Here is a 24,831-nt window from a genome sequence, read left to right on the forward strand (position 1 = left end):
AATCAGGTGGCATTGCATCGTGCCCAGCTCCGTTAAAGATGATTTTCAAATTTTCAGCTGAAAGCCCTACCAACTGCATGACACACTCATCGTCTCGTTAACAGCACCAACTGAACTGTACTGTTCGGTGTGGCCATATATATCTGTCGAAGTCGGTGAATATAGATATTTATTGATCCCAGTATGTCTTCCACGGTGTATCAGAGCCAGCTAACGCTGTCGCGGCCCTATTTGACCAAGGAACAAATCAGACAAGCACAAAAGAAAACTATCACGGACCGTCGAACATACAACCAAAAGCGCATTTCGGTATTCAAGTTCCTGTGTGACCTATGTGTACAGCTCAAGTTTCCCAGAAAGACGTTGGAAGTAGCAATGTACTATTACCAACGATACTACGTCTTCAATAAGTTCGAGACAGAGATGTGCTACGACGTTGCCACAAGCTGCCTATTCATCAGCTGCAAGCAGGTCGAGACAGTGAAGAAGGTTGCAGATGTTTGTAGCGCTTCGCTAAAGTTACGCAACTCCCTGAAGTTGAGCATGGAAAAACTAGAAAGCTACAAGACAAGGATAATACAGATGGAGCTACGGATCCTTGAGACTTGTGCATTTGATCACAGGATCAACAATACCGTCCATGTGGACGAATACATCGTCAAAATTGGCCGGGAGCTCTCGCTAGACCACACGGTCTGCCACCTGGCCTGGCTGATAGCCTTTGACGTGATCAAGCTGGAGATAATATTGATCGTTCCCCAGCATACCATAGCGCTAGCAGTACTAAAAATTGCATGTGAACTGCTGCAGACCGATCAGTGGCCGAACATCCGGTACAACCTGTTTGAGAGCGACGAAGATTCCGTTAACGAGGCCTATAACTACGTGCTCAATTTCTTCATCAACGTGTTTGACATATGTGATCTGAAAAACAGTCTGCCGCAGGGGCTACCAACTATTAGCATCGAGGAGTTCATGAAGCTGAAAGCCAAGTCTGGAGAGGGCAAGGGGCTGAAGGAAAGCTTGCCATCCATAGAAAAGGATAAGTACCTCTCAGAAGAGCGTGATTATAAAATTAGAGAGAGGCGTTATGTCCTTAACAGGAAAAGAGTAGCAGAGGAGGCTATGCCTGCCGGTCCTAGTGGGGCAAAGCGGACGAAGTGACGGATAGAACCACCAACTTGGCATTTCCTCATCAGAGTAAACTTGTATTATTATCATATATAGATTAAGCATTCTCTAACATGTGGATGTATCGATTGCGCCGCATGCTATCAAGCTCTATTAATCGTTCAAGGTGGTGCCGCCGCTGCGCGGGCGACTCCTGCTGCGTAGGCGCAATCGAGCCTAGAAACACCAGCATCTTGAGGCACCATATGTTCTCTCTCCCCGAGAACTCCAGCTCGTCCTGGTTGATGGCCATGATGTTCTCCCTGAATTTTGTCAGCATGCAGTCGTAGTCTTGCAGTGGCATATCGTCGCGAATGCACGAGGCCTCGGCAAACCACTTGAGATACATCCACACCGACTGGTCCTCGGCGTCCGTGTACATGGCGTTGATGATGTACGACGCTTCCTCCTCCGCAAACCGCGATGTGTCTGCAATCTTGCCGCTCGCGATCATCCGCGGGATGAGCTGCGCCCTCTGGTACCACGCGCTGAAGTTGGAGATGTTTTCGTTGATCTTCTCGGTCGTGAACGACAGCTCTGCAGAGTCCAGGCTGGCCCCGCTGCGCCGCTCCAACTCCCTCACCACGACTCGCCGGTAGTGCCATCCGTGGAAGTTCCGCGGATCCAGCTCCAGCATCTTGCCTACCAGCGCGAGCTCTCGCTTCCACACCGCCGCGCCCTGTTCCGCGTGGTGCTGCAAGCACCACTGCCGGTGGTTCCAGATCCAGTACACCTTCGGCGACTCCCGCAGATGCGCCATCGTCAGCTTCAGCTCGGCCTCCCAGAAGCCGCCGTCAAGCTGCTCCCGCAGCGCGGCAATGATATCCCGTCGGTAGTTCCACACCGCGTTGAACTCCCCGTTCATCTGCAGCAGGCTCGTCGTCTCCGCCAGCGCTTCCATGCTATAAGCGCCCGCATCCCGTAGCCGCAGTACCCGTGCTGTCTGGTCCCTATAGGCCTTGATCCTCTGCTTGTCCTGTGCTCTCTTCTGTTTCAGTGCTTCTTGAGTCCATAGTCTTCGTTTAACCCCATGCTATGTTGTTGTTAGACATTCGCCCATGTTTTGATTCCCTGGAGCCCAGATAAACATACCATCAGGCTTTTTGTTGGCTTTCGCGTGTATTGCTTCGTTTTGGAGTGGAAAGTAGAAGGTAGTTCCCGAAATGTAAAACGTCACCACTTCACCAACTCAACTTACACCGTGAAGTCTTGTACACAGCCGCTATAAAATCAAGAGGGATCAGGTGCTATCGATATGTCAAGACCTATTTCGCTAAAGGGCTCAACACGTATGGTAACGGAATTCTTCGAGTATAGCATAAACTCTATCCTCTACCAAAGGGCTGTGTACCCCCCCGAGGATTTCACAACAGTTAAGAAGTACGACCTGAATCTGCTCAAGACGCATGATGAAGAATTAAAGGAATATATACGTAAAATCCTGCTCCAGGTGCATCGGTGGCTGCTCGGAGGGAAATGCAATAAACTGGTGCTGGTGATTCTAGATAAGGACGAGGGCGAGGTGCTGGAAAGATGGGAATTCAATGTGCAGCGGAGCGAGCGGGCACCGCAGGAGGCTGCGCTCGAGTCCGCAGACCTGGAGGAGACGCAGAAGCAAATTCGGGCGTTGATACGGCAAATCACGGCGAGCGTGACGTTTCTGCCGGAGCTGGCGAACGAGGGGAACTACACGTTCAACGTACTGGCATACACGGACGCGAACGCGAACGTGCCGATGGAGTGGGTGGACTCGGACGCACGCGACATCGACAACGCGGAGGTGGTCCAGTTCCGCAACTTCAACACCGGCGACCACAGCGTGAATGCGCAAGTCAGTTATAGATTCAACGGCTAAGCCGTTCACCGTGTATGTAAGCTACAAAAGTAACTTTCGTAAATGCATTACACTTACCCACCTCTGTTGAAGAACCTTGTGTTCGAGACGAGGTTCTTGAGATTCTCGTTTATACTTTTGTTACGGGCTGGGCCGATATTGGATGGGGGCGGCGTCGAGGGCCTGCTGCTGGAGCGCGAGGAGACAAGGCGCAGTTCCTCCGAGGCGAACGCCTTCCAGCCCGGGTCCACGACCTTCAGCATTGCCGCAACAAAGTGGCGGACCGTGCTTTCGTCGCGGTAGAAGATGAAGAGATCAATGCTACTTTCTGTGGCACTCGTCTCGCGCGTCTTGAACTCTTCCCAGTATGTCTTCCACTCGCTGATCTCCCATTGCATTCCCTTGAGTGCGAACACCAATGCCCACACCGCGTGGTTTTTATTGTTAATGATGCCGAAGTACTCATCGTGGTACGAGGCTGGCGAGTCCAATGGCACGGCCAGCACTTTACACAGGGCGGATAATTGGGCAATGTTGGTGTCGATATGCCGATTGATTCTATTGTTTTGAGTGGCTTTCCCGTCTGGCAGACCTTCAGGAAGCTTTTTCAAAATACGTTCCAGTGACTGACAGTCAAGCAGAAGTTGCTTACCAATGCCTATGACCTGTGCGACAGTGAACTGTCTCCTGCTTTTCATGTTACCAAAGGGTTCCTTTGGAACCAGCAGTTTTGTAATGCAACGTAGAAACTCCGTTGTTACGAGTTCGGTTATTCTATCCAGCATATTCCAAACAAAAACATCTCTATTGAACTGCGATAATAGCTTGTGCACGAGGGAATCACCCTGCACATCATCCGGTGTTAGAATATGTTCTAACGTGACAATGTACCTGCTATAACCCTCACCAAGCGGATGTCTCCAGTCGGAGTTCGAAAACTCCCTCCATGCAAAGTGCAGTTCAGGCGACAAAATGTGCGTCAACAGGAACTGTAAACCTTGCGACACTAACAAACCGAATCTCGACTTGGCCTTATCGAATTGTTTTGAGATAGTGTCACCCGAATCCACATATTCTTGTAATTTTTCCTCAAGCTGTCCTGCAGTAATAGAGCAGTAATCGGCGGTATTGATCATGAGTATTGTGTACTGTATAACCTCATCCTTTTCTTCCATTCTAGCGTTCTCAGGAAGTAAGAGAGGCTGTAGTATCTTGTTCGAGTACTCAATTAACCATTTGGAAAAGAACCCAGCAAGGTCAGAGAGGACTGCCGACCTTCCTTCTCCATCCGTGAGCTCTAAGGTTTGGCTCAGTATTTGACGGTATGTTCGAAACAATGCCGCGCTGGATGGCACTACATGCGAGTCTGACGAGTTCGGGAGTTTTGTCTCGCTCATATAGGCCAGCATTTTGCTGTTCATAACCTGGTCATGATGGGAGAGCCAGAGCGACAGATGAGGTTCGAAACAGGTTGAGATCTTTTCGTGGGTTATGTTGGAGAGTTTATTAGAGAACTTTATTCCAATATATTTTTCAAAGTCGACAGTCGCTTGCAGGGCTTCCATGAACAATTCCAAGGAAGGCGTCTTCTTCATCTCTCTGTCGAGCAGTATTTGGATGTCATGCTTAGTAAAAATAAAGAACATCGAGGTGAGTCTCAGAGGCATTTCCCAGCTAGCTGGGAAGTACGATGCAAAGTTTGCCTGGAAATTGTTCAGCACCCTTTTAAAGAAAAGGTAACGTCGTGATATATTCTCAAGTGACCCTGCCTCATCGTCAACCTGAAATATCTCTCTAATTTCCCCCAGGATCTTATCTAAAGACCAATTGATGACTTCAAACTTATCAGTGGGGTTGGATTCCAGCAACACACATGCACCTTCCTTGAAAGTCGCCTCGGTGACATTGAGGGTCTCCTTGCTCTCAAAGAGCTTTCGATAAAGCTGTTTGATAGAGTGAATGGTGTCATCTTCCAAAGCACGTATCAGCTCAAGCAGGCGATTGATCTCTGTCACGGACTTGTATCCTTGGAACATATCACTAAGAGAGGTCATCACCGCATAGGGTGCGCTCATTTCCTTGAAGGACTGCTGCTCGAGATAGTGCTTGCACTGGCAGTAGGACTCGCTCAGGTCATTGAGGTTCTGGAACCACGCCATAGAGTGCGTCAAATTCTTCTTCACTGTATCCAGGTACGCAATGTCTTTCGTTAAATCCGAGATGGTCGATTCCGTACTTTTCGATAATTGCTGCGTTCTCTCAACCTTGTGAATCAGCTGATCCAGTTCATCGTCTGCGCTTCCCAGCGGCGAGTCTGCTAATTCCCTTTCAGCCTTAACCTCTTCATGCAATCGTAGCTTATGCTCTCTCGTGGCCACTAACAGCTTGTCCAGGTGGTCGAGCGAATCAATTCCAGATAATATCGTTACAAGGTCCTCCAAAGGATCATAGTCAGGCTTATCGCAACTCATCCTACCAGAACGGCCTTCCAGCGATTACTTTGCCCGACGTGTTAACTATCGGTAGGTAACATGACTGGGAACCACTATCGACTACACCTTTTGAAGTACCAAAATTACACGTTAAGTATAAAAAATGCTCCAGGGGAGGTTCGAACTCTCGACCTTCAGATTATGAGACTGACGCTCTTCCGACTGAGCTACTGAAGCAGTAATAAAGATATTGAAGGAACGATCTAATGCCGTTAAGTTGGCCACTCCAAGGCACGAGCACAGAAATGCTGTCGCTGGGTACTGCGCCCAGGTATTATCTGCCACTAGAAGCTACCTGCAGCATGATATAGGTGGTATTTCAGCCTTAGAGCCCTGCAGCTCCCTTTTAGTCGTGTTACACGAAGTGAGCTTCGAAAAGTTTTCTATGAGTTTTTGGTGGCAAAAGATGGGTAAAATGGTGACAAGATCACCTCAGAGTTCCCGAACTTACAAGTCTAGATTCTGTTCAATTGAATCCATTCTACGGAGCTTATAAACATGTCTCTGAAGCTACCTCAAAATCCGAATGCCGGCCTCTTCAAGCAAGGGTATAACAGTTACTCGAATGCAGACGGTCAAATTCAAAAGTCCATTGCGGCGATTCGCGAAATCCATCAGATGTGTTTGACTTCGATGGGGCCTTGTGGCAGGAATAAGATCATTGTAAACCATCTGGGGAAGTACCTGATCACCAATGATGCCGCGACGATGCTACGTGAGCTGGAGATCGTTCATCCGGCCGTAAAGGTGCTTGTGATGGCCACCGAGCAGCAAAAAATAGACGTCGGGGACGGCACTAACATGGTCATGGTACTAGCAGGAGAGCTGTTGAACCTCAGTGAAAAGTTGATTTCTCTGGGGCTGTCTCCTGTGGAGGTTATTCAGGGCTACACAATGGCTAAGAACTTCACTATTGAGGAGTTGGATAAGATGGTGGTCCAAGAGGTCATCGACAAGCACGATAAGGACGAGCTTATTAAAGTGATAAAACCTGTGATATCTTCCAAGCAGTTCGGTTCCGAAGAGCTACTCAGCGAGCTCATCGCAGAAGCAGTAAGCTATGTTTTGCCGTCCAAATCCAATTTTTTCAACGTGGATTCGATCAGGGTTGTGAAGATTATGGGAAGCTCCTTGTCCAACTCCACTGTTATCAAGGGTATGGTTTTCAACCGTGAGCCAGAAGGCCACTTGAAGTCTCTGCCAAAGGGTGGGAAGCACAAGGTGGCTGTGTTCACTTGCCCCATTGACATTGCCAGCACAGAAACAAAGGGTACGGTCTTGCTACACAATGCGCAGGAAATGTTGGACTTCACCAAGGGTGAGGAGAAGCAGCTGGATGCAATGATCAAAGAAATTGCAGACACTGGCGTGCGCTGTGTGATTGCAGGCAGTGGCGTCGGTGAATTGGCTCTGCATTATCTGAACAGATATGAAGTCCTCGTCCTGAAGATCCCCTCTAAGTTTGAGTTGAGAAGGGTATGCCGCGTGTGCGGTGCTACGCCAATGCCACGGCTGGGCGCCCCTACTCCAGAGGAAATCGGTGTAGTAGAGACTGTTAAGAGCATGGAAATTGGTGGCGACAGAGTTACCGTATTTAAGCAAGAGTCGGAGGAAACGACGAGAACTGCCACGATTATTCTACGGGGCGCCACACAGAATAACTTGGACGACATAGAAAGAGCCATCGATGGTGGAGTTGCCGCCATCAAGGGCCTCCTCAAGCTCGATGGCGGGAAGCTGCTGCCGGGAGCAGGTGCCACAGAGATCGAGCTCGTGTCTAGGATTACCAAATATGGAGAGAAGACCCCTGGTTTGCTACAGTTGGCGATCAAACAGTTTGCGATGGCATTCGAGGTCATCCCCAGGACGTTGGCGGAAACTGCCGGCCTGAATGTCAACGAAGTTCTACCAAACCTTCATGCCGCGCATGCACCTGCTGGCGACAGCGCAAGCACTGACGACAAGATATACCAGGGCATTGATATAGACGGCACCACACCAGAGGGTATTGTAGATATCAGGAATGAAGGCGTTTACGACATGCTGGCTGCCAAGAAATTCGCAATCAACGTCGCAACCGATGCTGCTAACACTGTTCTCTCTGTTGATCAGATCATCATGGCGAAGAGAGCAGGCGGCCCTGCAGCTCCAAAGGGACCAAAACCAGGTAACTGGGATCAAGAAGATTGAACCAGTGGTTCCTAAATCCTGGCAACTGAAGCATACCTATGTAAATTAGTAAGCAGTTATTTACATGTCTGAAGAACGTTGTGATGCTATTATGTGTCGTGTGAGTTTATATCAGCATAATCGAAAAAAGAAACGAACTTGATGAAAATTTGAATGTAGCAGCTAGCGGAGCTATAGTTCGCGATGAGATTAAGAAGTTAACAAGCTGGAGTAGAACTATCAGCTGCGCGAACTGTGCTACCATCTATAACCTCTTGATATAATGGCAAAGCAAAGAGGAAGAAAGCTGCTACAGAAGCAGAATAAAGACGATTTCAAACACTCATTGGATCAGGAAAGACATGAGGAAGAAGTTATTCAAGTCCCAGTTGACAAAGCGCCGGCCCCAATCTCTGCGGATGGACCTAATACGTTCTTTGGAACTCTTGACACTCAGGAGCTAGAGTATTTTAAGCGTGCCGAGTCAACAATGGCCGTTGATACCTTTGAGAGTGCGGACGAAAAGTACCAGTTTATCAACAGTGTCATCGAAGAGAGCAAGGGCAAGGAACTGAAGCTCGCCACGTCGCAAATCTGTTCGAAACTCATGGAGAGAATAATTTTGGCGGCAGACGACCAACAGCTGAAGGCCATATTCCAGGGAATCAATGGCTTTTTTGTCAATTTGTCGTACAATAAGTACGCCTCCCATGTAGTGGAGACATTGCTTGTGAGGAGTGCTGCGCTGATCGAAAAGGAGCTTCTGACGCCTGTGTTTGAGGCGGAACTTGACGGCGATGAGCAAGTGTATGCATCTATGGAAAACATGTTTTTATTTATGCTGAACGAATTGAAACCCCATATGAAAATGATGATTAACCATCAGTATGCATCGCATGTGTTTCGGTTGTTGATCCTGGTCTTATCCGCCAAGAAGCTTCCAAAGAGTACGCAAAGTAATTCTGCGCTGCGGTCAAAAAAATCGAAGATTGCACGTAAGATGGTTGATCTGAAGGATAACGCTGATTTCGACAGAACATACAGGACCCCAGACTCATTTAAGCTCGAACTAAAGGGAATATTGGTTATGCTATACAAGCAGTTTACAAATGGAATTGAGCCGGGCACCAAACACTCCGAAGTGAACATCGCCTGCGTGACGAAGTTTAGAGAATACTGCGTGGACAAGGTTGCCTCACCGGTCATCCAACTTATTATCCAAGTGGAAGGTATCTTCGACAGAGATCGGTCATTCTGGAACCTGGTGTTTTCCAACACAGAACAAAATGATCCAAAAGAAGAATCGTTCATGGAGTACCTTCTTTCCGACTCTGTCGGATCTCACTTCTTGCAAGCAGTTATCGGCTTCGCTAGAACAAAGCAAGTGGAAAGGCTGTACAAGCTATACATGCAGGACCGTATTGTGAAGCTCGCTAAAAGAGATACAACAGGTGCATTTGTCATTATGTCATTGCTACAAAACTTGGGTTCAAAGGAGGTCAAGAGCATACTAGATGATTTGGTGCCGGAGCTTTCGATCTTGTTAAACTCCAACCTGGATTTTGGTTCTGAGATAATTGAAGCCTCTATACGCCAAGGGGATTACAAGAAAACCGAAATTGTGGAGCAATTGGGCAAGAAATACTATCCGGCAGATTCAGAGTCAAAGAACATATTAGAGAGTTGTCTGCAGCTTGCTTCATCTACCCTCGGTAACACTAAGGATGACTGGCCTACTGCAGATGAGAGAAGGAGAGCCTTATTTCTGGAAAAGCTAATCAATTTTGATGACTACTTCTTGGAAATCGCCGTGGAGTCTTTGTTGAACCTCCCAGAGGAACGCATTATGCAGATGTGCTACCATGGTGTATTTTCTCACGTCGTGGAACATGTTTTACAAGCTAAAAGAGTTGAGACGGTGAAGCGTAAGCTATTATTGAACATATTATACAAAGATGCCGTGAATCTTGCTTGCAATGCCTACGGCTCTCATATTATGGATAAACTCTGGGAATTCACAGCCAAACTGACTCTATACAAGGAACGTATTGCCAATCTACTTCTGGAGGAAGCAGATAAGGTCAAGAATAGTATATATGGCAGACAAGTATGGAAGAACTGGCATCTTGAACTATATGTGAGAAAGCGGTTTGACTGGCGGAAGAAGGTCAAGGAGCAGGAATTGGAAGTATTCCCAGACTCCAAGCCCCTACAACCAAAGCAAAAGGAATCAATCCCTGCTAAGCGCTCGGCACCTTCCAACAACCAGAGACCTGGCAGCCTAAACAAGAAAAGAAATGCTGAAAAGCATCATACGTAGTCCTCTACACAATTCATAGACAGCTCCAAGGATAACTTGGATATTATCATTATATCTCAACGCTGAGTCACATAATTTCGGAACGAGCTATCCAACAAGTAGCACGTACCAAACAGGAAGATCCCTTTATCTCATATTATAGTCCATAGTACCCCGTGGATGCCTACCACACAGAGGTCCCTCTTCTGGACCTGAGACCTAGATATCTTGCGATATCATTGAAAATATCGTTCAATTGCTCCTCCGTGAGCCGCTTAACTTCCGCCTCGATATCAGCATCGGGTGTTTCCGAGATGTGGAAGTTCTCAACTTTGCCCTCCAAAAACTCCTCAAACTTCTCTTGTTCTCTCAGTGTCGGTGGCAACAACTCATAAAATTTCGCAAGCTTATACAGCTTCACATTGTCTAGACTTTCGAAGTCGCCCAACGTGAGAGGGAATACGCCGTCCTTCACGTCCGGAATCTCACCGTCCGCGTTCGGCAATGGAGCCAAGAAGTCCTTCTCCTCCGACTTCGTCGAATTCACTAAGCGCCGCACCGACCGCTCTTCCATCGTGTCAAGCTGGCCCTGAAGCTCCCCCACTAGCTGCACTAAGTCCTCATTCGTGGCGAAATCCGTTGTATCAAACTTGCCGGCGCCCCCTTTAGGAAGGAACTTTTCGTCTAAGTTTGCCATGTCATGCTTTTGCTTGCTGACCTGTAGCTCCAGCACCGACTGTCCTGTCTTGGTGATTAGGACGCTCTGCCGTTTAACTAGCGCCTGTAGCTCCTCAACCTGTTTCTTCAATGCCTCGTCTGACATAACGCACTTCAAATTTAGTAGAACGCTTCTGAATATTCCCTACACCAAACGCCGCAGAGAGAATGGTAAAAGACTAAATATAAGCGCGGGGCCGTACTTTATGGGTGAATTAGTAGGGAGTAATATAATTACCCCTCCCCTTTTATACTTTTGTGCTCCAAGCTCGCGAACTTTGAGGAGATCTCGATTATATTATCACGTGCTAATCAGGAGAACGTTTAGATGGTGAAAGGGCGGGTTATGCTAGAGGGTATATACACTGTTCAGAACTTCAGGCTTTGGACACCTGATGTAATGCTATCGAGACTGTTCTTTTCCTTGCGAGCCTTATTTCTTCTGGCAGAAAGTTTCCCTTTGCTGACCTCGTCAGCAGCCTTCTTGAGGTTGTCTATCTCTTTGTCCTTTTTGGCGAGGCGCCTGCCACCACGCTCCAGCTCGTAGTTATCTAGGAAATCATCCAGCATATCTGAAAGGTCTGCGCGTTCACGACTCATGTCGAAGGGCTGGTATTCCTCTTCGTCCTGCTCTTCCTCGTAGTTTTCGTAGCTGCCGATGACCTGATCGTACTTGTCGTCCAGGATCGTCATGACTTCAGTACGAGCGATCGCGCTGGAACTCATGGAGAAGCCGGAAACGTCAGACTTGGCGCCCTTGCGTTGGCGCTCCCTGCGCTTTTTGGCACCAGTACGGGTGCCGAACGACGGAAGTTCGCCAAGGTCGTCCTGTTCCTCTGCCGCAGAGCCCTGATCAGATAGGCCATCATCGGAATCCCAGTCGTTGGCGTTGTCCCTGGCCATCTGCTGTTTGAAGCGCCGCACGTCTGCGCTCACGTCCAGTGATTGTAGCGTCTCGAGATTGTCAACATTGGCAAACTGGGCCATCTCGTCCCGATAGTTCTGCTCTTCAAAGTCATCCAGGCCGTCGATGTCCCACTCATCCAGCTCTGCGTCTTTGCCGCCTGGGACCTCTCCGCCCTCAAGCAGTTCTGCGAACAGGTCCTCCTCGTCCTCGACCGCCGATGCTGGGGGGTCCGATTTCACTTCAACATCCTCGTTGACAACGTACGCATCGTCTTCAAGAGCCTCAAGAACCTCCCGCAAGGCGGGGTTCATATCAGGCTGGAAGCCGCGAATTTCGTCTGGAATATCTTGCATCTTCTCCAAGTATTCCGGTTTAGCCACACCTCTGGAAAAGAGCGGCTCGGACCGCTTTTGACGGTCATCGCGGTACTCTGGCTCAACGAAAAGGTCGACGGCCTTCTTGCGGCGGTTATCTCCCTCGCGCACGTTCTTCGACGGAATGAATACGGAGTTCTCGGGATCTAATCCGATGGGCTTCAGGTGCTGTGTGTAGTCATACTGTGAGTCGTCAAACTCAATACCATACAGTTTTGCTTCTCCAGCACGCTCGTTCACGTCCCGTGCCTTTCTGTGGCCCTTTTTACTCGCGCGCTGGCTAGTTGCCGCGCCGACGGGTACCAGCACATGTTGCGATGCTTCATCATCGTAATAGTTAGGATCGTCGTGGGGCCTATGGACAACGGCAAACTTCTGCGCCGTCTTCTTGTTAAATACTGACTTGGACATTTCCCAGGAATGCAGCCGATGAACTTAAAGTCTTGCAATCATGCCTTCAAGACCGGCCATGAAGCTCATCTCTTGCAATCTTGCGGGTACTTTCGAGCTGCAGAAAAATTTGAAGATGTGTGGGTGCCATCACGTGATCAAATGATATTGGCGGAGAGTTACTTTGCAAGGATTATGCGAGAAGCAACCTAATGGGAGCCCAAAGGACTGTGTCTATATCTTGTTACCATCTATAGAGTCTATACCTTCTCCTATGCGGTAGTCTATCTTATTCGAAGCCATGAAATTTTTATATAATGCCTGTATGGGTTCATCAACCCGGCGTGAAAGCCTCATCGCACCCTCCTCACAGCACATAGCACCGGACTTGATATAGATGTTTATTCTAACAAAGATCAGTGACCTGGTGCGGATTCCACCAGACCAGTTTCACAGGGATACTGCGTCCGCGATTAATCACCAGCTCAATAACAAGTACGCAAACAAAATTATTCCTCATGTCGGGCTATGCATTACGATCTACGATCTGCTTACAGTAGATGAGGGCCAACTAAAACCTGGCGACGGCGCATCGTTCATCAACGTGACATTTCGTGCGCTAGTATTCAAGCCATTTGTCGGAGAGATTATCACTGGCTGGATTACTCAATGTACAAACGAAGGAATAAAGGTCTCGCTGCTAGGAATGTTTGACGATATATTCATCCCTGCGAAGATGCTTTTTGAAGGCAGCTACTACTCTGTGGATGATAGTGCATGGGTATGGCAAATGGACGAGGAGACCAAACTGTATTTCGATGTGAACGAGAAGATCAGGTTTAGGGTAGAGCAGGAGGTGTTTGTGGACGTGAAGCCCAAATCACCACGAGAGCAAGAACTAGAAGAGCAGTTGAAAGAAAAAGACACACTGACAGAGGAAGAAAAGAGGCTAGTAGAGAAGCCCCCTGCATATGCATTATTAGGCAGTTGCCAAACGGATGGCATGGGTCTCGTCAGCTGGTGGGAATAAACATCATGTAATAGATATATTTTGTACACTATGTTATTTGTTAATACGTAACACCTATTTTTCGAATTAACTACCCTTCTAACATACAGCCCACAGGGCTAGCATGACAGTTCAGTTGTATTGCATATAACGGGAAGTGGAGCTGAATTTCTTATAGCCGTTGATGACCTTATCCACAGCTTTTAAGAAGTCCTTTTCTGTAGCTACCTTGCGTCTGGATCTGATTGCAAACATGCCAGCCTCTGTGCAAACAGATCTTAGTTCAGCGCCGGTGGAGTTTGGACACAACCTGGAAATCAATTCCCATCTAATACCACGCTCAACACTCATGGACTTTGTGTGAATGCGGAAAATATTGGCACGGCCTTCCAAATCCGGAAGAGAGAATTCTACCTTACGGTCTATTCTACCGGGTCTCAACAATGCTGGGTCTAAGGTGTTCGGCCTATTGGTAGCAAACATCACCTTGATATTACCACGTGGATCGAATCCGTCTAGTTGCGTAATGAGTTCCAACATAGTTCTTTGGACCTCATTGTCACCACCCGCTCCATCGTCAAAACGAGCACCGCCAATTGCGTCCACTTCGTCGAAGAAAATAATACATGCCTTTTTTGTTCTGGCCATTTCAAACAACTCTCTAACCATTCTAGCACCTTCACCGACGTACTTCTGTACTAATTCGGAGCCAATGACTCTGATAAATGTAGCATCGGTCCTGTTGGCCACGGCACGGGCACAAAGTGTCTTACCTGTCCCCGGAGGCCCATATAGTAAAATACCCTTTGGTGGATCAATGCCCAGAGTCGCAAATCTCTCGGGGGAGAGTAGGGGCAGCTCCACAACCTCACGCAGCTTCTCTATCTGCTCCTTACACCCACCTACATCTGAATACGTCACATCTGGTTTCTCCTCCACCGTCATCATAGTCACACTGGGGTCAATCCGCGGAGGCAAAGGTAGCTCGATGAAATACTTGGACCTGTCCACACCAACACGCATGCCCTCCTCTATATCTGTGGGCGAAACGCGCTCTCCAAGGCCCACAACAAACTTAGCAATCTGTTTTAAATTTATCACATACTTGGCATCCTCGTCATCCTCACCCGTGTTCGCACCGCTCCGGCTCGCGTCGGCCGAGGGGTTTGACCGGATGATCTTCGTACACCTGGCCACCTGTAGCGGATGTCTTTCGCTTAGTTTCTGCCGGTCGCCCATTATGTCCCACAGGTGCGATGGCGCAAGGCCTGTATCGCTCTCCTTGACGCCAGCCTTCTCCTTGATCCGCTGCTCGATATCCTTGAGGTCTTTCTCCGTGGATTTGAGCTTCGCCGCGTATGGAGCGGCTCCATAGGTCTTCAACACTTGGATATCTCCTTCGGAGAGAGGTTTGATCTTCTCATCCGCCTGTTTCTGCTCCTCCTCGGTCTCCACCGGTGCTTTATACTTCTCCCAGTCTTCCTTAGGCGGCATTGCGTAGTCCCTTGTGATCGTCTGACGGTGTAGCAGTGTAGTATAGCTTAAGGCGAATCTAAACATTTGCCACCCTTCTCATAAGTGCTGTTTGTCCACTAGTCACGTGACAGAACATGGTGCGCGGCTGCCAGGCAGCCTTGGAAGTGCAACGCCTACTATACGGGGGACCTCTGCAGGCAGATGAAGCCCTACGCATTCGATTTCCACAGTTATATAGTGTCTATTTCAATTAGTCTTTTGTCCTGCTGGCAATGGCCATCAGCCATACCACTGCACTACTGTTTGTACGGTAGTATAGCCCATAATGCCGAGCCCAAAGGCCATCACCGCCAAATCAAGCGCTAGCGCAACTTGGGAAACGGTACCCGTGCCTCGGAAGACCACGTAGTGCAGCAAAGGTGGGTATACATAGATCAATGGGATGCATGCGAAGCTGCCAATCAACGAGACAAACTTATCGAGGTCGTTCGAGCCCAGCGAGGCAAGGACAAGCATGAGCACGACGACCAGCGCGCGGAACCAGTTCTTGATCCACTTGACCTTCGTGCTGTACTTGCCGGAGCGCGAGGTGGTGACGACGACGTTTTCCAGAATCCTGATGGCGGGGAAAAGCTGCAGAGGCGTCGAGAGCATTATGGCAGCCGCATACAGGAGTTGCACTCCGGTGCCAAGTGCGCTGTCCTGCGGGAAGTTCAGCAGGATCACGGTCTCGACCTTGGCTCCGAACGCGGCGTAGCACAGCATGCCGAAGGAGATGAACACTGCCGTGACTGCGACCATCACCCACAGCAGGCAACGGCGGAACTTCTCCGGGCTGCGCATGGACTCCTGAATCGGAATCAGAAGCCCCACACCCTCGTACGTGAAGATGGCTGTACCGAGGAAGACGGTCCACGAGCTCGGGTTGAAGGCAAGCATCGAGTCGGTCGCTGCGCCGTGCTGCACCACCTGCGACGCGCTGAAGTAGTAGACGTACACCAGCCCCAACAGGATGAACAGGTCCGCAAGGAGCGCCGTGGCAGACAGCTTCGTGATCCTGCGGGTCAGCGCCAGCGGCAGGTACACTGCGGCCTGCGCAGCAACATATACCCCGGTGGACGCGTGCCAGCCAAACAGCGTGCTGCACACGACCTGCAGATTGGTGGCAGTGAACACCGCATAGACCGCAGCAAACCCCAGCTGCGACAGCACGATCGACGCCAGCACCGTCCGCTGCATCGCCACGCCGCACACACGCCGCCCCAGGTCCCCGTAGCCGCCAACGCCCTCCTGCTCCTTCGCCGCAATCAGCAGCATGAAGCACACGCACGACGCCGCCCCGCAGAACACCAGTGCCCCCGTGCTGAACAGCCACCCGCCGTTGTGGAAGCCCTTCGGCAGAAACAGCACGCCGGTCCCCACAAACGACTTCAGCAACAGCAGCACCGTGCGGAAAACCGACGCGCCGCCGGCCTCCCCGCTGTCCGTCCCGTAGCTGCGCCGCCGGCCCTGCAGCAGCGTCTCCTCCTCCTCGAACAGTACTGCGGCGTCCGCCAGCGCATCATCCTCGTCCTCCGACAGGTCTTCGCCCGCAAAGTGCCCGTAAAGGCTCAGGAACTCCATGAAACTGCCCGTCAGCACCCCACCGCGCTCCATCATGTAGCTCCTCCGGAACCCGTTGGGCGCCCGCATGTCCCGCGCTCCCATAGAGTGCACCGACGGCGCCCGCGACCCCCCGTAGCTGTGTGACCGCCGCCTCCCGGGCCGCTCCGCAGTCCACCGGTACAGCTCCCGCGTTATGTCACCCCCTTGCAGCTGCAGCGAGCTGGCCGGCTCCGCCGCCAGGTGCCGACTTACGATGTCAACCATCGCTGCCTCGGTTCCGCGCGATGTCGGAACGCTACCACCAAGTGTCGATGCTCTGCGCGACATTACTACTGCCGGTGGCCGTAGCCCCGTGAGCCCCGCCCGTACTCGCCTATATACAGCGGCGCGGCACGGCGCGCCAGCGCCGTGGCTCGGAGACGAGCTCGGCTGCGCTCGAAGCTGCCCGCGGACCTTTCGGAAAAGAACGGCCCCGCGGTCACGCGGGGCCGCAGCGCCAGTTCGAGCAGCACAGCTATTTAAGTGGCACAGGCAGCGTCCGCGCGCTAACCTTACCTGAGCGGAAGATCCAACGCGGACACATCGGTCTTGCACACATATCATATGCTTTCTGTTACTCGAACCGCTCCTGGCGTGCGTACGCGGGCGCTCAGACTGTTCAGCAGCGGCCGGGCCGCGTCGCTCGCCGCCGTTGGCGCGGGCGCGCCTCAGGCCAAGTACCACATAGTGGACCACGAATACGACTGTGTAGTTGTCGGCGCCGGTGGGGCCGGGTTGCGTGCAGCTTTCGGGTTGGCTGAGGCAGGTTACAAGACGGCGTGCATTTCCAAGCTATTCCCAACGCGGTCGCACACGGTTGCAGCGCAGGGCGGGATTAATGCTGCGCTGGGAAACATGCACGGAGACGACTGGAAGTGGCACATGTACGACACGGTGAAGGGCTCCGACTGGCTGGGTGACCAGGACTCGATCCACTACATGACGCGGGAGGCGCCTGCGTCGATCATTGAGCTGGAGAACTTCGGGATGCCGTTCTCGCGGAATGACGAGGGCCGGATCTACCAGCGCGCGTTCGGCGGGCAGTCGAAGGAGTACGGCAAGGGCGGGCAGGCGTACCGGACGTGCGCGGTAGCGGACCGGACCGGGCACGCGATGCTGCACACGCTGTACGGGCAGGCGCTGAGCCACAACACGCACTTCTTCGTGGAGTACTTTGCGATGGACCTTTTGACGCACAACGGCGAGGTCGTGGGTGTGATCGCGTACAACCAGGAGGACGGCACTGTGCACCGCTTCCGCGCGCACCGCACGGTGATGGCAACGGGCGGCTACGGGCGCGCGTACTTCTCGTGCACGTCTGCACACACCTGCACGGGTGACGGTAACGCGATGGTGTCTCGTGCCGGGTTCCCGCTGCAGGATTTGGAGTTCGTGCAGTTCCACCCCTCCGGTATCTATGGATCCGGCTGTCTGATCACCGAGGGTGCCCGTGGTGAGGGTGGCTTCCTGCTGAACTCTGAGGGTGAGCGTTTCATGGAACGTTACGCGCCAACCGCCAAGGACCTGGCCTGCCGTGACGTCGTGTCGCGGGCCATCACCATGGAGATCCGCGAGGGCCGTGGTGTGGGTCCGGAGAAGGACCACATCCACCTGCAGCTATCGCACCTGCCTCCTAGCGTTTTGAAGGAGCGCTTGCCGGGTATCTCGGAGACTGCCCACATCTTCGCAGGTGTCGACGTGACCAAGGAGCCTATTCCGGTCTTGCCCACTGTCCACTACAACATGGGTGGTATCCCTACGCGCTGGACCGGCGAGGCTTTGACGATTGATGAGGAGACTGGCGAGGACAAGGTCATCCCCGGCCTGCTAGCATGCGGCGAGGCTGCGTGTGTGTCTGTGCACGGTGCCAACCGTCTGGGCGCGAACTCGCTGCTGGATCTGGTGGTGTTCGGCCGTGCGGTGGCGCACACCGTCGCTGACTCGCTGCAGCCCGGCTTGCCCCACAAGCCTCTGCCAGCAGACCTCGGAAAGGAGTCCATTGCTAACCTGGAGCGCATGCGTACAGCCTCTGGCCCATTGACCACCAGCCAGATCCGCTTGAACATGCAGAAGGCCATGCAGAAGGACGTCTCTGTCTTCCGCACGCAGCAGACCCTGGACGAGGGTGTGCACAATGTGTCTGCTATCGACGAGACCCTGAAGGACGTCGGAACCTCGGACCGCTCCATGATCTGGAACAGTGACCTGGTCGAGACCCTAGAGCTGCAGAACCTATTGACGTGCGCTGTGCAGACCGCCAAGTCTGCCGCTGAGAGAAAAGAGTCACGTGGTGCTCACGCGCGTGAAGACTTCCCAGAGAGAAACGATGAGGAATGGATGAAGCACACGCTATCCTGGCAACATGCATCCGGTGCTCCCGTCGAGATAAAGTACAGAAACGTCATCACTACGACGCTCGATGAGACCGAGTGCCCACCAGTGCCTCCAACCGTACGTGCTTACTGAGAGGCGAGTTAAATAGTTTTGTATACGACCCCCACACACCGCACTGCTGTCTTGGTGAGCTTCGCTGAGCCTTCGCAGTGGATATTTATTTATTATTTGATATTCTTGCTCCATAGATGAGTTGCAAGGCCCATGACACAGGAAACGCTTCGTATCGCCGTACAGGGATGTGCGCACGGGCAGTTGGATCGCATCTACGATGCAGTGGCCAATATGCCAGAGCAGCCGGACCTGCTGTTGGTGCTCGGGGATTTCCAGTCTCTGCGGACAACGGCGGACTATCCTAGTATAAGCGTTCCCCGCAAGTACGCAAGTCTCGGCGACTTCCCCAGCTACTTTTCCGGGGAGCGCACTGCGCCTGTGCTGACGGTGTTCATTGGCGGGAACCACGAAAACTTCGCACAGCTGCTGGACCTGCCGCACGGCGGCTGGGTAGCGCGGAACATATACTACATGGGGTACAGCAATGTATTCTGGTTCCGGGGCGTGCGGATCGGCGGCCTCAGCGGAATTTACAAGCACTGGGACCTGGTTGCTGCGAGACCACCAACGGCGGCTGCGGCGGCGGCGTCGTGGGGGTCTGTGGTGCGGTCATTGTACCACGTGCGCATGGCGGATGCTCTGCCGCTGCTTTTGCTGGACCCTGCGCGGCGCCTGGACGTGATGATGAGCCATGACTGGCCGCGCGGCATTGAACAGTATGGGAATTGCGCCCAGCTGCTGCGCTGGAAACCGCACTTTCGCTCCGACGTCTCTGCGGGGCGCCTGGGGTCGCCATTGAGCTGGGAGATGTTGCGGCGGCTGCGGCCACGCCGATGGCTCAGCGCGCACCTGCACGTGAAATTCGAGGCTGCGGTCGATCATGATAAGTTAGACCAGAAGGACTCCGACGAGATTGCATTGGACCTGGATGACGCCCCTGCACCGCCGCCCGTCAAGACCGAGTTTCTTGCGCTCGATAAGTGCAAGGCAGGTCGCAATACCCACCTGGCCATGCTCTGTGTCACAGCAGATCCCGGCCACCCCTCCGCTGCCGATCCTGAACACCTCTTTTGGGACCCGGAGTTCATCAGCAACGTGCGTTTTGTGCAATGCGACCCACAGGGCCTGGCGGCAACCCGCAGACATTTTTCTCCGACAGACGTGCAGCACCTCTTCGCGGAGCGCGCCCCACTGCGGCAGGAACCAGACACGGACTGGAGCGGCTATCGCATCCCCCCCTTCGAGCCTGAAATGCTAACGGAAACCAAAATCCAAACAGAGCACTTTCGCGCGGCGTTTCTAGGACCGCCTAGCGTTACGTAGTGGGCTGTATGTACGATCTGCATTAAGTAATGTCCACAACACCTTAGAACTTGTAAACATGGTCCTTGGTGTAGCCTAGCTCAGATAGGACACCCGTAACCTGACCCTGGTCAGATGGGGATACCTTGTTGCCGGAAAACGCGTCCATAAATGGTGGGGGCCCGCATACAAAGATGTGCGAGTTGGAGCCCGGGGTTGGCAAGTTCTGCTTCAAGAAGTCTTTCGTGATAAAGCCCTTCTCACCCTTGTAGTCACCCTCTGGTTTGTCCACGAAATACGTTACCTTCACCTGGTCAGGGTACTTCGAAGCTAGCTCCTCGAGTTCCTTGCGTAGCAGAATGTCCTGGGGGGTCTTGTTGCCGTACAGAAGATGCACCTTGGTGTTGTCAGTTGGGTTTTCCGCGATATGATGCATCATCTGGAACAGAGGGGTAATACCCGTACCGGCACCCATGAGCACAATCGAGTCAAACATGTTGGGGTCCCAGCGCCACTTCTGTATAGGTCCCTTGAACTCCACAGTGTCGTTTTCCTTAAGCCCAAAGAGGTGGGTCGTGAACTTGCCGCCGTCGTAATGTTTGATCACCAGCTGGAACATCCCGCGCGCCATGTTGTCACTGACTGGGGTGTATGGTCTGATCACGTTGGAGCCCTTTGGAGTCACATACTTGGCTAGCAGCGCTGACGCAGTGGTCAAACCTGTCACGTGATCCTGAGAAGGAAGCGCGAAGGTGAAACGGCGCGTGTCGTGCGAAACTTGCTCGATCTTGGCAATCTTCAGTGCGTGCCATTGGCCATCCCCGGTGAATGTCTGCGCTGCTGCCTGCCCGGTCACGTCGCCTTTGTTCAGACTGGTGCTCAGATTCCCGCGCGACTGCGCGTACAGGTAGCCGGCGGCTGCGACTGCGGTAGTACCGAGCGCAAAGTTTAATGCCTTGCTGGATCTCGTTATTCTGGACAACATTGCGTATAGGGACTGCTCCTGCTTTGTGTGAGGAGACGTGTGCTGACTTTAAATAAGTACGATGAAACGGTCAGCCTACGGTGGGGCCCCGTTTTTCAGTTTCGCACGGAGAGGGTATCAAAGGAGGTCGAACACAGCTACGTTATTGGTTCGTATAGCATGCTTTTGAAGCCCCTAGCTTCACGAGCGCTCCGACCATCCCAGCCACCGCGCCCCTACGCCCAAGGCCAGCTCCCGCAATACGGCAGCGCCGTGGGCCCCTTTTCGTAAGTATATATGGCGTGGCCGCGCCGCGCGGCCGAGGTCGCGCGGTCGACAATGGCTTCTCGACTTGACAAGCTCCCGGAGGCGGTCAGTCGCCTGCAGAGCCTCAGCCATAGACAGCTGCTCCGTCTGGCGCAGGGCGTGTGCATCCCTGCCCTGTCCCCGTCCCTGCACAAGGGCCAGAGTGGACGCGTGTGCGTCGTGGGGGGGTCGCTGGAGTACACCGGCGCGCCGTACTTCAGCGCGCATGCCGCGGCGCTCATGGGCTCGGACCTGGTGCACGTGCTGTGCGAGTGGAACGCTGCAACGCCGATCAAGGCCTACTCGCCGGACCTGATGGTGCACCCGCACCTGCGCGACAGTAGCTCCCTGGCGCGCGGGCTGGAGCCCGCCACAGAAGCCGTGCGCGCGCTCGTGGATCGCGTGCACGTCCTGGTGCTCGGCCCGGGCCTGGGGCGCGACCCGGCCATGCTGCGGTCGGTGGCGGGCATCCTCGAGTACGTCGCGGACAAGCACGAGGGCGGCATCCCAGTCGTGTTGGATGCTGACGCGCTCCTGCTGCTTTCCGAGCAGGCCACCGCGGCCGCGGCGCGCGCGGCCCTGCGGCGCTTCCCGCCAGATCGTGTCATTCTGACGCCCAACGCCGTCGAGGCCAAGCGGCTCGCCGGCGCATTCGAGCTGGACGACCCCGCACGGCTGGCGGAGCATTTGAACTGCACTGTTGTGCTCAAAGGCGGCCCGGACCGCATATACGCCCCCGGCGGCAGCTCGCCACTGTCCTGCAGCCACGAGGGCTCGCTGAAGCGCGTGGGCGGCCAGGGAGACACCCTGACGGGCTGTCTGGCCGCTATGCTGGCCTACAATCGCGCCATACACGACTTCGGCATCGCCGAACCCGACTACACGGGCCTGGAGGGCGGCACGCTCAGCGCGTCCGAGCGGACAGCCTTGTGCTGCTACGTAGCCTGTGCCGTGGCGCGTGGTGCGTCGCACCGCGCATACGAGGCTCAAGGGCGGGCCATGCAGACCAGCGACTTGAACGGTCACGTGGGTGCCATCTTCCGAGATTTCTTCCCTGAACGTCAGTAGGCTGGCTTCCTGTCTTGGCCGTTTCCTGCGGCTTCCACTCTCGTCATGTGCGCCTGGTCAGGCTATTTCTTTTTCGAAGAGCACACACGTAGCGTGCCGGGGCGGCAGCCCGTGAGCGCATGGCACTCCTGGGCGTTCGGGACCCGTATATATATTATAGCCTCCCCTGTCCGTCTTAGAGTGTCGCTGGAGCGGTAGCAAGACACAAGCACACACACAACATGCCTAAGTTAGTCCTAGTTAGACACGGTCAATCCGAATGGAACGAGAAGAACCTATTCACCGGCTGGGTGGACGTTAAGTTGTCCGCTGTCGGCGAGCAAGAGGCTGCCAGAGCTGGTGAGCTATTGAAGGAGCACAATGTCAACCCAGACATTCTTTTCACCTCGAAGTTGACCAGAGCCATCCAGACCGCCAACATTGCGTTGACCAAGGCCGACAGAATATGGATCCCAGTCGAGCGTTCGTGGAGACTAAACGAGAGACACTACGGTGACCTACAGGGCAAGGACAAGGCTGCCACCTTGGCCGCATTCGGCGAGGAGAAGTTCAACACGTACAGAAGATCCTTCGACGTTCCTCCTCCACCTATTGCGGACGACTCTGAGTTCTCGCAGAGCAACGATGAGAGATACAGAGACGTGGACCCAAACGTCTTGCCTAAGACTGAGTCTTTGGCCTTGGTCATCGACAGACTGTTGCCTTACTGGCAGGACACCATCTCCAAGGAGTTGTTGAGCGGCAAGACTGTTATGATCACTGCCCACGGTAACTCGTTGAGAGGTTTGGTCAAGCACCTAGAGGGCATCTCTGACGCCGACATCGCCAAGCTAAACATCCCTACCGGTATCCCATTGGTGTTCGAGCTGGATGAGAACTTGAAGCCAACCAAGCCATCCTACTACTTGGACCCAGAGGCCGCTGCCGCCGGTGCTGCTGCCGTTGCCAACCAAGGTAAGAAATAGATGCGACGTCCTGGTAGCAGGGCTGTATAGCGGTATTAGTTTTTATACACGTAATGCACAGCAAGTGTAATTATCTAACCGAGTGGTGGCGTCTGATGCGTTCGCCAACGCGGCGCTTGAGGCGTTCCTCCAGACGCAGGCGGTGGCCGCCGTCCGCGGCGGCCTGCATGCGTCCGAACCAGGCGCCGTTGTGCGACTTAATTAGTGAATCGCAGATGAGTTGCATGTCTTCATATTGTTCGGCGAGCCACAGATCAAGAAGCGTCCGGGCGGAGCGGATCATCTGGGGGGCGCTCAGCAGCTTCGAGGAGGGGTAGTGCAGTAGAATAGACATCAGGTCGCCGTGGTCTTCACAGGAATGCAGTTCTTGTACAATGAGTGTCAGACAGACAACGATAATGGCTGCTACGAGCTGGGATACTGGGTATCTAAATGTCAGCAGGTGATCCCACAAGCAAAGCGTGTACTCCAGCTCGAACTCTCGGAGAAAGAGCAGCCTGCTCCAGCGGATGAGCCATATCGAGTTGTCCAGCTCATGGTGCATTAGAAGCTGCTCGTACAAGCCTGGCAACGCGTGTCGAAGTATCGGTTCAAACGTGTTCTTCGTCCACTCGATGAGGTTTCCCTCGTCGTAGAAGGTCACAGCTACCTCTGCGATGAACTCCTTGAACATATGTAGCGTGGTGTGCTGGATGCCGTCCCGGTAGCCGTTGCGGTAAAGCTGCATGTAGAACATGCCGCATAGCTCATGGAAACCCTGCTTGTACGGCCGCCCCGACTCCAGCATATACTGGCGCAGAATCTCCACCATGTCGTTCTGCACCTCGGGGACCGTGAATATGGGGTCCAACAGTAGTCGGCTGACGTCCAGCTGAATGATCTGTAGCTGCTCCTGCGCGGTGGCATGTTCCTTCAGCCTGTCGTCCAGCGGCGCGTCGTCCGTGTCCTGCTCAACCGCCGTCTCACCAGTAAGCTGGCGCACACTATCCTCTGGGGTCGCAGCGGCCCGGCTGGTGGCTATGTCAAACCACGATCCCTCTCCCTGATCCGAGAGCAGCAGCGTCTTCCAGCACCAGCCCCGGTTCAAGTACGGTAGCTCCTCCTCCTCGTAGAGCCCTCCACCCCAGATACCCTTGAGGGTCAACTGTTCCTTACTCGGATATCTACCGACGAGATGCTGCACCGGCACATTCATGGCTTCAGCTCAGCCCGGGAGTTGGTACTCTTCGTTGCTCCGCCTTCGAACTTCGACTTTCCCAGTTTTCGCGGTAGCCTTGATCGAAGCCGCTTGCCAAGC

General features: G+C 53.1%; 17 protein-coding genes and 1 non-coding gene across 18 annotated transcripts; 9 read left to right on the plus strand and 9 right to left on the minus strand.

Annotated features, from left to right (window-relative positions):
- Window positions 1–183: 183 nt before the first annotated feature.
- CTK2 (Ctk2p) lies at window positions 184–1,164 on the plus strand (the record flags this gene model as incomplete). Its single annotated transcript, NM_208797.2, has 1 exon — window positions 184–1,164. The coding sequence occupies one exon, from the start codon at window positions 184–186 to the stop codon at window positions 1,162–1,164; it is 981 nt and encodes a 326-aa protein (NP_983444.2).
- A 64-nt stretch (window positions 1,165–1,228) lies between these two features.
- On the minus strand, window positions 1,229–2,265 carry BET4 (Rab geranylgeranyltransferase BET4; the record flags this gene model as incomplete). Its single annotated transcript, NM_208798.1, has 2 exons — window positions 1,229–2,203; window positions 2,263–2,265. 2 exons carry the CDS (start codon window positions 2,263–2,265, stop codon window positions 1,229–1,231), a joined length of 978 nt encoding a protein of 325 aa, NP_983445.1.
- Window positions 2,266–2,425: 160 nt separating this feature from the next.
- MAD2 (spindle checkpoint protein MAD2) lies at window positions 2,426–3,025 on the plus strand (the record flags this gene model as incomplete). Its single annotated transcript, NM_208799.1, has 1 exon — window positions 2,426–3,025. One exon carries the CDS (start codon window positions 2,426–2,428, stop codon window positions 3,023–3,025), a length of 600 nt encoding a protein of 199 aa, NP_983446.1.
- A 53-nt stretch (window positions 3,026–3,078) lies between these two features.
- VPS53 (Vps53p) lies at window positions 3,079–5,475 on the minus strand (the record flags this gene model as incomplete). The annotated part of the gene is made up of 1 exon (NM_208800.2): window positions 3,079–5,475. One exon carries the CDS (start codon window positions 5,473–5,475, stop codon window positions 3,079–3,081), a length of 2,397 nt encoding a protein of 798 aa, NP_983447.2.
- A 125-nt stretch (window positions 5,476–5,600) lies between these two features.
- Window positions 5,601–5,673, minus strand: AGOS_t0052. Its single transcript has one exon. It is a non-coding gene; the product is annotated as a tRNA-Met (tRNA).
- Window positions 5,674–5,994: 321 nt separating this feature from the next.
- CCT8 (chaperonin-containing T-complex subunit CCT8) lies at window positions 5,995–7,686 on the plus strand (the record flags this gene model as incomplete). The annotated part of the gene is made up of 1 exon (NM_208801.2): window positions 5,995–7,686. One exon carries the CDS (start codon window positions 5,995–5,997, stop codon window positions 7,684–7,686), a length of 1,692 nt encoding a protein of 563 aa, NP_983448.2.
- A 262-nt stretch (window positions 7,687–7,948) lies between these two features.
- On the plus strand, window positions 7,949–9,985 carry NOP9 (RNA-binding RNA processing protein NOP9; the record flags this gene model as incomplete). The annotated part of the gene is made up of 1 exon (NM_208802.2): window positions 7,949–9,985. One exon carries the CDS (start codon window positions 7,949–7,951, stop codon window positions 9,983–9,985), a length of 2,037 nt encoding a protein of 678 aa, NP_983449.2.
- A 163-nt stretch (window positions 9,986–10,148) lies between these two features.
- On the minus strand, window positions 10,149–10,787 carry MRP8 (Mrp8p; the record flags this gene model as incomplete). Its single annotated transcript, NM_208803.1, has 1 exon — window positions 10,149–10,787. The coding sequence occupies one exon, from the start codon at window positions 10,785–10,787 to the stop codon at window positions 10,149–10,151; it is 639 nt and encodes a 212-aa protein (NP_983450.1).
- Window positions 10,788–11,050: 263 nt separating this feature from the next.
- LTV1 (ribosome biogenesis protein LTV1) lies at window positions 11,051–12,373 on the minus strand (the record flags this gene model as incomplete). The annotated part of the gene is made up of 1 exon (NM_208804.1): window positions 11,051–12,373. The coding sequence occupies one exon, from the start codon at window positions 12,371–12,373 to the stop codon at window positions 11,051–11,053; it is 1,323 nt and encodes a 440-aa protein (NP_983451.1).
- A 376-nt stretch (window positions 12,374–12,749) lies between these two features.
- RPC25 (DNA-directed RNA polymerase III subunit RPC25) lies at window positions 12,750–13,382 on the plus strand (the record flags this gene model as incomplete). The annotated part of the gene is made up of 1 exon (NM_208805.1): window positions 12,750–13,382. One exon carries the CDS (start codon window positions 12,750–12,752, stop codon window positions 13,380–13,382), a length of 633 nt encoding a protein of 210 aa, NP_983452.1.
- Window positions 13,383–13,493: 111 nt separating this feature from the next.
- On the minus strand, window positions 13,494–14,921 carry RPT1 (proteasome regulatory particle base subunit RPT1; the record flags this gene model as incomplete). The annotated part of the gene is made up of 1 exon (NM_208806.1): window positions 13,494–14,921. The coding sequence occupies one exon, from the start codon at window positions 14,919–14,921 to the stop codon at window positions 13,494–13,496; it is 1,428 nt and encodes a 475-aa protein (NP_983453.1).
- A 195-nt stretch (window positions 14,922–15,116) lies between these two features.
- On the minus strand, window positions 15,117–16,769 carry AVT3 (Avt3p; the record flags this gene model as incomplete). Its single annotated transcript, NM_208807.2, has 1 exon — window positions 15,117–16,769. One exon carries the CDS (start codon window positions 16,767–16,769, stop codon window positions 15,117–15,119), a length of 1,653 nt encoding a protein of 550 aa, NP_983454.2.
- Window positions 16,770–17,045: 276 nt separating this feature from the next.
- SDH1 (succinate dehydrogenase flavoprotein subunit SDH1) lies at window positions 17,046–18,947 on the plus strand (the record flags this gene model as incomplete). The annotated part of the gene is made up of 1 exon (NM_208808.2): window positions 17,046–18,947. The coding sequence occupies one exon, from the start codon at window positions 17,046–17,048 to the stop codon at window positions 18,945–18,947; it is 1,902 nt and encodes a 633-aa protein (NP_983455.2).
- A 132-nt stretch (window positions 18,948–19,079) lies between these two features.
- Window positions 19,080–20,252, plus strand: DBR1 (RNA lariat debranching enzyme; the record flags this gene model as incomplete). Its single annotated transcript, NM_208809.1, has 1 exon — window positions 19,080–20,252. The coding sequence occupies one exon, from the start codon at window positions 19,080–19,082 to the stop codon at window positions 20,250–20,252; it is 1,173 nt and encodes a 390-aa protein (NP_983456.1).
- A 43-nt stretch (window positions 20,253–20,295) lies between these two features.
- On the minus strand, window positions 20,296–21,216 carry MCR1 (cytochrome-b5 reductase; the record flags this gene model as incomplete). Its single annotated transcript, NM_208810.1, has 1 exon — window positions 20,296–21,216. The coding sequence occupies one exon, from the start codon at window positions 21,214–21,216 to the stop codon at window positions 20,296–20,298; it is 921 nt and encodes a 306-aa protein (NP_983457.1).
- A 276-nt stretch (window positions 21,217–21,492) lies between these two features.
- NNR2 (NADHX dehydratase) lies at window positions 21,493–22,569 on the plus strand (the record flags this gene model as incomplete). The annotated part of the gene is made up of 1 exon (NM_208811.2): window positions 21,493–22,569. One exon carries the CDS (start codon window positions 21,493–21,495, stop codon window positions 22,567–22,569), a length of 1,077 nt encoding a protein of 358 aa, NP_983458.2.
- Window positions 22,570–22,790: 221 nt separating this feature from the next.
- GPM1 (phosphoglycerate mutase GPM1) lies at window positions 22,791–23,534 on the plus strand (the record flags this gene model as incomplete). The annotated part of the gene is made up of 1 exon (NM_208812.2): window positions 22,791–23,534. One exon carries the CDS (start codon window positions 22,791–22,793, stop codon window positions 23,532–23,534), a length of 744 nt encoding a protein of 247 aa, NP_983459.2.
- A 70-nt stretch (window positions 23,535–23,604) lies between these two features.
- Window positions 23,605–24,729, minus strand: GYP6 (GTPase-activating protein GYP6; the record flags this gene model as incomplete). Its single annotated transcript, NM_208813.1, has 1 exon — window positions 23,605–24,729. The coding sequence occupies one exon, from the start codon at window positions 24,727–24,729 to the stop codon at window positions 23,605–23,607; it is 1,125 nt and encodes a 374-aa protein (NP_983460.1).
- Between the last annotated feature and the right edge of the window lie 102 nt (window positions 24,730–24,831).

This window comes from Eremothecium gossypii, chromosome III (assembly GCF_000091025.4).
Source record: "Eremothecium gossypii ATCC 10895 chromosome III, complete sequence".
Lineage (NCBI taxonomy): Eukaryota > Fungi > Ascomycota > Saccharomycetes > Saccharomycetales > Saccharomycetaceae > Eremothecium > Eremothecium gossypii.